This window comes from Sorex fumeus, unplaced genomic scaffold (assembly GCF_029834395.1).
Source record: "Sorex fumeus unplaced genomic scaffold, SorFum_2.1 ptg000094l, whole genome shotgun sequence".
Taxonomy (NCBI): domain Eukaryota; kingdom Metazoa; phylum Chordata; class Mammalia; order Eulipotyphla; family Soricidae; genus Sorex; species Sorex fumeus.
The window spans coordinates 16323987-16337596 of record NW_026606151.1 but is presented as its reverse complement, the minus strand read 5'-3'; the positions used below and the strand labels follow the sequence as shown (position 1 = coordinate 16337596).

Sequence of the window (13610 nt, the reverse complement as noted above, 5' to 3'; positions counted from 1 at the left end):
AGAATTTAGGATTATGTCGCAGCCTCTGAACCTGGTTTGATGTTTTCAGGAGCAAAGTATCTTCCCCTCATCCTGCTGAACACCCAGAGAGCTCATTCAGAGTCCTCCTGTCTTTCTTCTTTCTGGAAGTGTTATAAGCTCCATCCGTGGAATGAAGGCACTGTGTCATTAAGCGGATGAACTTAATCAACCTCACCGTTGCTTACTGCCGAGTCTGAAGACTGGGGAGTCAGGTGTTTTCAAATCGTGTGTCATCCTTTCATGGCATTTCATGTGTTTGTGGCCTTCCCTTATCACCAAATTCTTGGGTGAAGTATGAAAAGAAACGTCCCTGGATTGTGTTTTTTGTTTAGTAACAACATTATCATTTTCTATCAACAACTTCTTTTTCTGCGTATCGCAGGTGTCAGAAAGCGCTGGAAAATACCGCTTCTTTGGTAATCTTGTTAAGGTGATAAAAGTGGTCATTTTTAGAGTTTGTTTCATGCCTGAACTTCGGTAAATGGAAAGTCTCGCCTTTAAGTGTAGAAACGATGTGTATTCACTGGTGCAGTTTGATGATCTCTGTAGGATGGTGACACCATGAGCCTTGTCAGACATAAGAGACTCTGGAACATACAAGCTTCATTTTCATATTGTCCAGCAAAATCTCATCGTGGCATTTTTTTTTTTACCTAGTATGGAAATCTCAGACTCTCCTTGTCCATTGAGTGTGGAACTGAGTGTTGTACGCACACGTATACCTTTCTTTGTGTACATGGATAGTGTCCTGCATATTTACTTTGTGCTATGCACATTAGTAGAACCTCAACATAAATGTATCCTTCAGATTTTTTTTCCATCTCAGCAGCGCAAGAACTGCTTACTCAAATCATTCATTATAATGCACTGTCGTATAGACTTTTGCACAAGTTTCTTGGGAACGTGTAATTAGAATAGCCAGGAAAGTTTCCTGGAAGCGGTATTCATTATACATACAGGAACGGAAGGGGTTTTATACTGAGTAGCATGTGCCAGAGGGTGGAGGCGGAATGACTTGTCCACACAACTACAAGTTATTCTCTTTAGCTGCATTGAAAGTGTTGGCCATTGTTGACCAACAGCAGTCATTGCCTTGTGATTAGGGGGAGAGGGAGTGTTCTTGCTTTTACATGATAAATGCTGGTATGGTCAAACTTAAGTGTTATTGTGTCTGTAACAAGCTCTAAATGATTCCAAAACATAATGTGGAGAAAGAGAATGTTCCCAGCTGGTGGCCAAACGTTATTCCTAAGTTTAGGTGAAGGATCTTATGGGTACTTAATGGTACGAGCCTGGAAACTTTTACTGTTTAACATTGTTTAAAAGAGAGAGCAAGACCTTTAAGTCACATCACAGAAGTTTGCCAAAGTAGTATAAACGTGGTATCACTGAAGAAGGAGCTAATTAATGGCCATCCTCGGGGTAACTTATTATGTTTTTAAGAGAATAGAACATTCTGTATGAAAGATAGCCCAGCTAGGATTTATCCAGTTGCATTCCCATCCCAATCTTACTGAGAAATCATCCACTTACGCCACTGAGATTGCATGATGGCTTAATTGGTTTATATGCTGGTTTATAAGCCATCATTCAGCCCACATGCATTGCCTTGTATAGATTTAGTGGAAAGAAATTAAAGAAGAAAAGACAGAAGGAAAATGATTTCCCTGTAGGTGAGGATTTGCTCTGAGGGTTTAGTCAGAACCACTTTCCAGTGCATCTTGCGGCTGGTGTTCCCTCATCCCTGCTCTTAAAATTGGCATTTGCTCCTTCTGATCCGCTACCTTAGTTCTCTGTCTGCTCTTTGCCTGATCTGGGCTTTGTTTGGGATTCCATACTTGATATCAAGGGCTGGAGCTATAGCACAGTGGGTAAGGTGTTTGCCTTGCATGAGGCCGACCTGAGTTTGATTTATCCGTCCCTCTCGGAGAGCCCAGCAAGTTATCAAGAGTATCCCACACACATGTCAGAGCCTGGCAGGCTCTCCCTGGCGTATTCGATATGCCCAAAGCAGCAACAACAAGTCTCACAATGGAGATGTTACTGTTGCCCACTTGAGCAAATCGATGAACAATGGGAAGACAGTGCTACAGTGCTACTTGATATCATAGAATATTTGTCTTATTTCCCTTTCTCTGTCCTTGCTCACATAGACTACTATCTTCCGGACACATCCTGGTTGTAGCAAACATGGTGCTGTCTTTAATAAAAATTGTCACCCACATCTTAAACCATTGAGAGTCAGTAGGGTTAAGTGGGTCCAAAGGAATTCTAGGGGTCTTTAAAGGGGCAGTCCTCATAGTTGGGTGGTGGTCCTTTTTCTATCTCTTTTATATACAAATATGTATTTATTCCATGTCAAGGTGATGTAGATTTTCTTCTTGCCATCTAGAATTCTCTAACTGTGGATTCCATTAATCATTGTTCGCAGTTTTTATATTTTCTAATCCTTATTTTTAGAGATGTCACTCAGAATAATTGAAGCAACCTATTAAGGTGAAAAATATTCTCAATAATATAGCAAAGGCTGCAAGGGCAATATTTCATTTCTCTGGCCAGGTGAGATCAATCTTCACCCTTACTTTAATTTATTACAATGCAGCTCATATACAGGAAAAGCAATAGTGATAGTCACAGTCTTTTAAAACTGAGCTTTGAAAAGTCTTTTTTTTCCAGAATTTTCTTTTTAAGACTATTTTATTGAGGAGATTAGCTTTCCTTTATTATTAACCTTTTACATCTTTTACTTTTCTATCCTCTGTCAACTCAGATAATTGTGGAGCAGAGATCAGAATCCAGACATTAAGGTTGTTCTGTTTGGATGCGGGGGGAAGGGAGATAGCTACGTGTTTCACCGATATGCTCATCTGTAATGTGCATATATACTTGGGTAAAATGATAATGGATGCTGAGAACTAAACTTTTTTGCCTGTTTTCCCCATGTAAGATGTGTTTCATTTAGTTCCTTTGCTTTTCATTGTACCAAAATCTACACAGCAAAAGAATGATAGAGGATCTGATGAACCTGTTTATTAGAAAGGCTGAATAGACTGAGCAGTTTTAGAAAATGAGCAAGTCAGATAGATGAACCGTCTTAGGGATAGGAAAACTTTTCCTTGTATCATTCAAATAAAACTAATTTCTATTTCCCTATCTCTCTGTTTCCTCCTTTCCCCTTCCTTCCTTCCTTCCTTCCTTCCTTCCTTCCTTCCTTCCTTCCTTCCTCCCTCCCTCCCTCCCTCCCTCTCTCCCTTCCTCCCTTCCTCCCTTCCCTTTCCTTTCCCTCCCTCCCTCTCTCCCTTCCTCCCTCCCTCCCTTCCTTCCCTTTCCTTTCCCTCCCTCCTTCCCTTCTTCCCTCCCATCCCTCCCTCCCTCCCTCTCTTCCTTCTTTCCTTCCTTCCTTCTTTCCTTCCCCTACTCCTGCATTCACTTCTCTTATCTCAGTACTTCCACCTTGCTTGCCTTTTTCATCTTTGCTTTCTCGGACCCAGCCTGCCTCACGGTCTAACATCACAGCCTCCTTGAGCCAATCCTGTTTGTCTTTCACTTGCTCTCTCAGTCCGTGCCAACCCACTCCTCCAGCAGAGCCGGAAATGAGACTCCCAGCTTGCCTGCCCGCGTGCTTCCCCTGCTCGCTCCTGGATAATAGTTAATCTTAGATCACAGCAGCCTGATGACGAATCCGTATCTGTGCCGAGCTGCAAGAGATGCAGGGCACATGCTAGAAACGGATGCGGTAAACCTCTTTTAAAAATCCCTTAGAGATTGAAGCTGTTTGGGCAAGCACTTCTCTGCATCTGTGTAGCCAGTCAGGTGTGGCGACAGAAGCCCACTGGCATTCCAATATCCCTGAGTGACGACTGACAGTGGCCTTCGATGTCCCTGGCGAGTTCATCTACCAGCTGGTCTGAGAGCTGGTGATCAGGGGGCTTCACGGAGTAGAGAGTTGGGGGAGCCCATCTTTGTCTTCTCCTCGTAGGTGAAGTGACTTCCTGGAGTTTGATGCTTCAGGGCGTACAGTTCTCATTTGAACAGGTGGAAATTGACCTGTACTCTAAAGCAGGAGCTTGGAATAGAACCCGAAAGGTCTGAACTTGGCCGTGCCGCTGAAGAGCGGTATCATCTTCAACAGATTTGGGGATCGAAGGGGCAATGGCAACTGGAGGCCGGGGGATTCACGTGGCACCCTCTCGTTTGCCGGGTTTGAGAGCAGGTTGCTGTGCTACAGAACATTTCAGCAGCCTTGATCTCGGAGACGTCCAGACCGTTATTCCTGTTGTTGCTGATTTAGTGCTACAGCTGCTTCCTCTTTCTGTGATTTAATTTGAAGTTTCAGCCCACCAGGGGGCCATTGGTCCCCACCTATGCTGCTCAGATGGAGCGGTTATGGTTTCTACAGGGGATGTTATTTCTATTCCGAGTCAGAGTGATCTTCCCCTTCTATATTCATCTAGCAACAGCAAGGCACCGTTCCAGGAACTCACTCTCTCTACATAAGGCGGAATGTGGAACCATTTGGATGGAAAAATTATAAATTAAAATTATTCTGTTCATTTAAAAATATTCATATTGTGTTGCTCAAATGCCAGTAACTGGAAAATCATGGATAATGTCCTGTTTTTATAACCTCTTTTAGAGTGTTTTAAAATCCATTTATGTTGTTACTTAGCCATCTCTTTTCCTGGAGTGGATTTTTGTGATAAGATTTTTTTTTTAAATGTATGAATTCAGTGTCTAATAGCACATATTATAATATGAAAATTATGATGACACACTGTTGATCACAACTGAGTTTCTAAAATAGAAAGACATTTACTTCATGAACTGAACATATTTATAAAATTATAAGACTACAAAGGTAGTCTAATTGTCACGCTAGATTACTTATTTTGATAATAAAATTATTAAAGATTAAAATTAAAGAATGGTTTATTAATTTTGGGAGCTACATATTTAAATGAAGAGATCCTCCGTATAGGACTTTCAAATACTAAAAGCATGTCTAATTCTTTCAGTGGTTCTGTTTTTTGTTATCTCCTATTTTTTGGTCTCTCCTCAAGTCATTGATTCTTTTCTTTGGCCACAGTAATTGTTCTTTCTTTCCTCAAGTTTTTCTTTGCTTTGTATGCAGGGGTGAGAAGATGGAGTCTCAGATAAAGGGGGGAATGTGAAGAGGTTTTTATTTGAGTAGACTCATTGTTTTAATTTTTTTTAATGTTTTATTGTTGTTTTGGGGTCACACCCAGTAGTGTTCAGGTGTTACTCCTGACTCTGTGCTCAAGGATCACTCTTGGCAGGCTCAGGGAACCATACTGGATTGACCATATGGGATTTAGCCCAGGGATTGAACCCAGATCGGCCCCATGCAAGGCATGTGCGCTAACCTCTGAGCTATCTTTCTAGCCCTCTTTTATTATTATTATTATTATTATTATTATTTAAGAGATTATATCCCTTATTCTAAGAGAGAGAATAGTGGTTAAAGATATTAGCTTATTATGAATTTTAGCACTCTTGAGAGTGAGGATCTTTGCTTTTTGTTTCTTTATTCCCCTTTGAGGGTGTGTGTGTGTGTGTGTGTGTGTGTGTGTGTGTGTGTGTGTTGTGGGGGGATGTCTCCCAGGAGGTGCTTCAGGAGACCCAGGGTCCCTCCCAGTGATTCTTGGCAGACCAGCCAGGTAGGTCTGTGCAGGCAGCATCCAAGGATGTGGGTGGTGTGGCAGTGCTCAGGAGAACATACCCTGCTGGGGTTTGAACTTGCCTCGCCAGGTACAAGGCAGATGCTGCTCTCCCTGGCCTCTGCTTCTTTTTTCTCCAGTTTTAAATCCCCACTGACCTCTGAGTCATTTCCTCTTAGCTTGAGCTGTTTCCGTTATTTTTGACTTTTTTTCCCCCTCTTCTGTCAATAAAAGACGATTTCAAAGGGTCATTGTAAGACTTCAGAAATGGAGACCTTCGGTTCCGCTCCTCATCGCCGCCTCTGTGTATTGGGAGCTTCTTCAGAAGCGACAGATCACTCGAGCAGGAACAAAATTCATAGGCCCCATTTCACTGCTTGAGCCTGTGAATCATACAGCCTTCTATGATAGGCTCATCCATCCGTGGAAGCATCCCAGGTGCCCTGACAACGTGGGGAGCGCGTACTGGGTTTTATTTTAAATCCTATGAAGGGATTCAATGAGATTTCCTTTTGATTTCTGGAAGAATCTTTTTCCTTGGTTATAATCCTCTGAAGTCAGAACTCTTTGTCCTAACAATAGGAAGAACCGAACATGCATGCTTTTTCCTCAGGGATCATGATTAGCAAGCATGTTTTCCAACACGAATACTTTCTTTCCACAGCATCTGCCCTTACTGCACGTAGAAACGTGGCGAACCCTTGGTTTTAATTGAATAGAGGCAATATTTGAATACTTAGAGAAAATCAGTCCCCGCCATTAATAATGGCGAGCTAAACCTTAACTGTACTTGACGTTTTCCTGTGGGTTGATGACAGCCTGATGAATGAATGAACCGTGGATGGGACTCTTCTGCAGATGAGTGTTTCAGTTCCAGGGCCTATGGTTTTCAGTGAACGTGGCATTCTTCGTGATGTGACTGAAGGCTTAGCCTTGATTGTAGTCCTTTGGCAGAAGTCCCGTTGACCTGATTGACAGTGGATGCGAATTACTCTATAAGACACATGGATAATTTGCAGCATTGTTGTAAACTCTCTGTTGTCCATAAAGTGAACTGAATCACCCAGTGCCACCGAAGGAAGAGCTGCTTTTTCTCTGCTGTTGAATAATACCCAGATTGCCTGCATAAAGGGGTTGAGAAATACTGCATTGCCCCGAGTGAGCAGCTGGAAAATGCAGGAAAAGCCCCACTGCTGCCGCCGATTGGTTAATTATCTCCTTTGATTCACAGAGGGCGTTTGTGAGATATGGCTGACCAGTGAAGACACGGGCGCTTACGGCAGAGATATTGGCAGCAGTCTCCCCGAGCTGCTCTGGAAGCTGGTGGAAGTGATTCCCGAGGGAGCGATGCTCAGGCTTGGCATGACAAATCCACCTTATATCTTAGAGCACCTGGAGGTAAGGACAGACCCACCCTACCAGCCCCCAGCCCCTTCAAAGCCAAGGCTGCTTGGTGCTGTGGTGGCACTTCACCCAGAGTGAAATGACCACCTGTGTTCCCCTTTTGTATCCACCTGCTCCTCTTGTCTGTGTTTCCTCGCCATTCACTCCTGTCGCCTCAGTTCCCCAGGACATGTTGCCCAATCTTGGTTCCTCTATTGCTGCCCTTTCATTTCCCAACTCAGAATTGGGCCACAAGGCCTCAAAGTTTGTCTAGTTGCGGCTGCTAGTAATGCATTGCATCCATTGGCAGCCTGCAGTGAACCTCGCATGAGTTGAACTCCCTTTCACCTTGTCAGTAAGTTAGGATGCCTGGGTGTGGGCATGCATTTCGAAAAGGATTTCTTTAGCTAGAGAAAGGAAGAGGTGAAGTGGAAATCCAGGAGACATAGAGTTTGATAGTTTTCTGTTTGCTCATGATTACAAATCTTTTTTTTTTTTTTGCTTTTTGGGTCACACCTGGTGATGCACAGGGATTACTCCTGGCTTTGCACTCTGGAATTACTCCTGGCAGTGCTCAGGGGACCATATGGGATGCTGGGAATCGAACCCGGGTTAGTCGCGTGCGAGGCAAGTGCCCTGGCTGCTGTACTATCAGCCCCATGATTACACATCTTAAAAGGAAAATGTGATGATGCCAGATCTCTAGTTTCAGTCCCGTACCTCCCCCCAAGCCAGGATGCTTGTCCAACAATATAACTGATGTGCAGATGAGTGAATGTGACATGGAGGGTCAAAACTTCAATAATTAAAAGCATAGAATACAGGCGAAGGGGCGCCGTTTAGATGGACAAGTTCATACTGGGGTCCTGGGCTCTTCCTTGTAAAATAAAAAATATTAAGTTCATCATTATGAACTGGAAATCTCCGAAGTGGGGATAATGTGCCAAGTAGACACACCAGTCCCTTGGATTTTTAATGAAGTCAGGTCTTTGTCTTAGTTTGCTGAAACGAATAACATCCTACAAATCTAAAACCAAGCCAGAACTGTTGCTAAAGTTAACTACATAAGTTCAAATTCAGATTTAAAATCTTAAAAGATTTGTTTCTCTCCTGTCGATTTGATTTGGGACCCCCCTGATACCAACAACCGGTTTTAGTGTTTTCGAAAACAGAGTTGATAGAAATTTGATTGCTAATTATAAATATAGAATGAGGAAATTTAGCAGTTTCAGTTTTGCAACTCACATGTATTTAATTATTTATTTTTTATTTTACCAGCTCCTTGTAGTCAAGGCTTAAGATTTACTTGTCAACTTTGAGACTTTGGATTAAAGTAGGACAATAATGACTTGCTTTTTTTAAAAAAAATATTATAGACATGTCGGTATTCCCGTAGTTCTTTGCCGCAAAGCCTGAAAATGCAAGTAATGCTCTGTAAGAATCAAGTATGGCTGGAGCAGGGCGGTCTTGCCTTGTTTGTAGTAAATCTGAGGCTTATATTGTTCAGGCCAGTAGTTGCGCTAGATGTGTGGTGGGCAGGAAAATGAATTGATCGATATATCGTTAGCTGATAGGGTAATCAACTGGCCCATGGTTGCTCGACTCAAGAGAACTTTGGATAGTTAGCACAGGGGGCTGGGGTGTGGAGCTCATTTGGGCTCAGAAAGGACTAACCAAATACCACTTAGACTTAAATTTAGCATTTTAATCAAATGCAAGATTGCAGAAATGAATGCTATATTTATAGCAAATCCTAATGTTCACCCCGAAGGTGTAGCTGATTTCTGAATAGCTATTTGTACAAATCAACGGAGGATGCTAAGTATAGCTTTATACTTTACCCGAAAAACACCAAATATTTGTTCAGTTCATGGATCGCCGTGTAAGCCATAACAAGTTGGGTTAGGACACGACCTTTTGAAATTCTTGCTGTAAAAGACACCACTGCCCTTCTCTTCTCTGTTGTCCTAAAGCAGAGACCTTTCATCGCCACTTCTGGGTCTACCCCAACTAGCCACGGCCCAATCCCCGTGAGCGGATTCCTTTACTAAGAAGGAACAGAGTGACCCCACAATTTAGTGGGGTCTCAGTGAGAGTCTTGAGCCCTGAGAGTCTTAGCATTTTGCCCAGAAGCAAAGGATGACAATGAAATACAAAAATTCGAGTCAAAGGTGCTAAGTGGCCCGCCAAGAGAGTCAGGCTTTCGGGAAGCACTTGGCAGGTGGGACGAGTGGTTAGTGCTGCAGAACCACACACAGGAGAACGCATTGGCGGAGGAAAGATGAAATGAAGCACATGCATGCAACGGAGGCTCCACGGCTTGTGAAGCAAAGAGCGTGGTGGGACCTGATCCTTGGGCGGGGGGGGGGGGGGGAGGGGGGTTGGGAGAGTTCCCTGGGGGGCCAGCAGGCTGGCAAGTCCAGAGCATGGGGTTCTTCCCCACCATGCTCTGTCACCCCAAAGGACACTGACTCCCGGGAAGCTTTTTTGCCTCCCCAGGGCATTCAGCAAAGGGAGAAAAGGCCATTAAGAGAGGAGCCCCAGTAGAGCAGGGAGGGTGTTTGCCTTACATGCAGCCGACCCAGGTTCGATCCCTGCCATCCCATAGGGTCCCCCAAGCACCTGAGTAATTCCTGAGTGCAGAGCCAGGAGTAACCACTGACCGTCATGAGGTGTGACCCAAAAAGACCCCCCCCCCAAAAGTGACAGGACAAACTGCGGGACCTCAGACCCAAGACATTCTATTTCCTGTCGCTGTCTCACCACTTGAGACTATGCCATAGGAATTGCTTGACTCATTGAAAGGAACTAAAGACAGTTCACCATGAGAAAGGGGCAAAAATAAGTAAATAAAACCAGAGGAAAGGAGGCATCGTACTAGGATAGTGGGTAAGGTGCTTGCCTTGCACACGGCTGACCCAGGTTCTGTCTCCGACACCCCACACAGCTCCTCGAGCCCACCAGGAGTGGTCCCTAAGCACAGCCTGCTGTGGCCTCCAAAAATAAAGTAGTAAAACCAGGAAAAAAGATAAAAACAGAAAAACCAAACCCAATACTGATGAATGAGAGGTGGATTAAAAAAAAATTATCATCGTTGAGACTGGAGTGATAGTCCTGTGGGATGGGCATTTGCCTTGCACGTGGCTGACCCAGGTTTGAGCTCCAACATCCCATATGGTCCCCTGAGCACTGCCAGGAATAATTCCTGAGTGCAGAGCCAGGATAACTCCTGAGCATCATGGGTTGTGACCCAAAAAGCAAAAAAAAAAAAAAAAAAAAAAAATTAGCGTCATTAATAGACAGAAAACAAAACTGTAGTGATAAAAGGGACCCACTTTTTTTTTAATTGAATCACCATGAGATACTGTCACAAAGCTTTTATGAATGAGTTTCAGTCAATGGTAGAATCCCCATCCCTTCACCAGTGCACATTTTCCACCACCAGTGTCCCCAGTATCCCTTCTGCCACCCCTCCCCTGCCTGTGTGGCAGTTACCTTCCTTCTTACTTTCTCTCTCCTGGAGCATTATGGTTTGCAATACAGATCCTGAGAGGCCATCCTGTTTGGTCCTTTATCTGCTTTCAGCACACGTCTCCCATCCTGAGCGATCCCTCCCACCATCATTGACTTAGTGGTCCCTTTTCTATCCCAGCTGCCTCCTCCCCCAACACATGAGGCAGGCTTCCAAACCATGGAGCCGTCCTCCTGACCCTTGGCTCTACTGTCCTTGGGTGTTAGTCTCATACTGTTATTTTATATTCCACAAATGAGTGCAGCCATCCTGTGTCTAGGGACCCACTTCTTGAAATAACTCATCTGGGGCGTTCGTGTCCTCAGAGCGAGGGTTTCCTGAGAATTGCTGGTGGAACTCGGCCCTCTTGTTCTGGGAACTGCTTCTTGCGGCAGACTGTAATTCTAGCTCAGTTCACCAGGCCGTCTCCCTTCACTGCACCTTCACCTGACTCTGGAGACATTTTAGAAAACTCCTTTGCCAGCTTCATTTTTTTTTTTTTAAACTCAGCAGTTTCAAGGGGAAACCACTTAACGGAAAACCCACTGCTTCCTTTCTTAACTATTTTCAAGTGTGGGATGGAAAATAGATCTGTTTATGAATGCACCTTCTTAAATCTCCCTCGTCAAAGATGCATATTGCCCCTCGCATCATATGCATCCTTTAGGTTTCATCAAACAACTTCAATTATTGCCAGCACCTCATCTAGTAGATATTGATTAATGTGTCGTGAAGAACAGGAGGGGCAGGAGGATTCTTTATGCCTAACTGGCAGGCAAGAAGTCGAGTGTCTGATTAGAACATCTGTAAACCCTATTTTTAACTCACCATCTCCTTAAAAAAAATTGGATTCACTTTAAATGAATGATGTATAAATGACAAATAACTTGCATACATATATACATACGTGTACTGGAAAAAAGATCCTTGAAATGAAGAAACGTAATTTTGAGCTCAAGTAGATAGTTACTAAATTTTTGCATCAGAAATTCCCCCTTTTCTGCTCTTTTATTGTTGTTACTGTGTCCACTGCTTGCACACACATGATTTGCAGGGCTTGTGTCCTTGACTGTGATATTTGCATACACATGCTTGTGCACTTCATTGTGGCACTAGGAATCCTAAGCATAGTACTCTTAGGAAGCCCAACTGGCATACGTGGAGTCGCCCTGGGATCAAACTCCCAACCTTATGCTTACAAGTCAGGTGCTTTGCCACTAATCTGTTGTAGAACCCGAGCCTGGTTTAGTAGTCGACTATTTCATACTCACATTTTCACTGTACTTTCCCCATTTCCTGTTTACCATGTTGTGATAGTTGGCGATAAAGTGTTAAGCAGATACACTAATATTTGCTGCTCTAGATGTTGACTTGCCGGAATAGTGGCAAAGGAGATGTTTTCCCCGTGTGTTTGCTTTTCTATTGGTATCACTAATGTAATAACCCTGATGGAATATTCCATTGCAGTGAAGACTGCCTCTCAGAAAATGGAGCAGTTTGTGAGTTTAATTACTCTTGGAACAGCATCGCTTAGTTCTGCCCTCTTAGTGGTGGGTAGTTCAAGTTCTTGATGTTGATTCGGTCTAATGTACACAAATGCCGAAATTTGTGATGAGGCTTCTGAGTATGCTCCAAGTCCTCCACCAACCACCCCCGAGAAATCATGGTAATTTTTTTTTCAGGAGTGCATGATAATAATACCAATGCTACTACGAAGCAGTACAATATTTTTGAGTGCTTAAAGTTTTTAAGAACTCTCGTTGGTTACTTTGTTATTTCCCCCCCTTCTTATGACAAACGAGCTCTGTAGATCATGTTCTTTCATTGATTGAGAAGCTAAGTTTGACAGAAAATGTTTGAAGGTGACAAGAAGAACATAGCAAATAATGATTGGCCAAAACCGCATCGCTGTGGCAGCTAATCGGATTTCTAATCTCGTCTCCCTCTGAAGTGTTTCTCCTCTCCCAAGTCTTCCAGGAGGTCTGCATGGATGCTTCCCCAGTTTCTTCCAACTTTGCACAGACTCTGTCCAACAGAGCTCTGTTGATCACATTCATTGGGATGCACAACAATTACTTATTTACATATAAGTCCAACAAAACCAGAGCCATCTATCAGGGGAGACCTTCCTTTGAAGGTCTCTTTGAGTTTCATTACCTACCACCATATGCCATAATGAATGTGGATTGAATGAAATGCTAAGTCTTAACTGGCCCTTGTCTTTACTCCATGACTTACGTATTGAAGTACCTTCTTATCTCTCCTCTGCATCAACTTCTGGATGTTTTGTGGACGACTGTCAAATGCGCCTCTCACTACTGAGTCATACATCTATGAAGATGCTCAGTTGTTGGAGAAACAGGTGTCTAAGGGATGTATTTTATTTACTGGCCCTGCTTGAACTGTATAGTGATGTTTTGAGGATTGCCACAAAGAAAATGAGCTATCCTATAATAATTGAGCTTGTGGATTACCTAGGCCCTTCGCACCCTTCTTTTTCATCCTGCCTCTTGGCTGTCACTTGACTTTTTTCTATCATCACCCATCAAAGAAGTCAGTAGTGGGTGATCCAGGAGGGGAAATTAAAGTCAGGCCATTTGTCTTGTTTTTTATTTTATTGGCTGATAGGGGAAAGCTATTAAAGTTATTGACCAGTAAAGGAATAGAAAAGTAGCTGTGGGATTTATTTATCTCTGCTTTCCTAGAGGTCCCTATGGGATGGAACACATAAAGTAGCTGCTGTCTCCCTTCTGGGCTCCTCTCTCTGCGTCTTAAAACTTCCATATATCAGGCATAGCCTAGTCGAGACGGAGCAGATTGATTTATCCTGAGTGCAAATACGTGTCAAAATGTCTTTTTCTCTGCGGATTGTTAGTCAAATTAGTTATTCTTTCTATTACTTTGTAAAGCATTTTGAAAACTACTGACACTATTACTCATATTGATATTATTGTACATTTTGCTTCAACTTTAATTACAATTAAGTGAGTTTTGTTTTTTGTTTGGAGGCCAGACCT

At 43.2% G+C, this 13610-nt stretch overlaps 1 protein-coding gene across 1 annotated transcript in view; it reads left to right on the top strand.

Annotated features, from left to right (window-relative positions):
* Positions 1–13610, top strand: part of CDKAL1 (CDK5 regulatory subunit associated protein 1 like 1) — a 691294-nt gene that overhangs the window by 393642 nt on the left and 284042 nt on the right. Inside the window, exon 10 of the mRNA XM_056132368.1 lies at positions 6931–7097. Coding sequence (XP_055988343.1) covers positions 6931–7097 — 167 coding nt within the window. The remainder of the gene's footprint in view (positions 1–6930; positions 7098–13610) is intronic.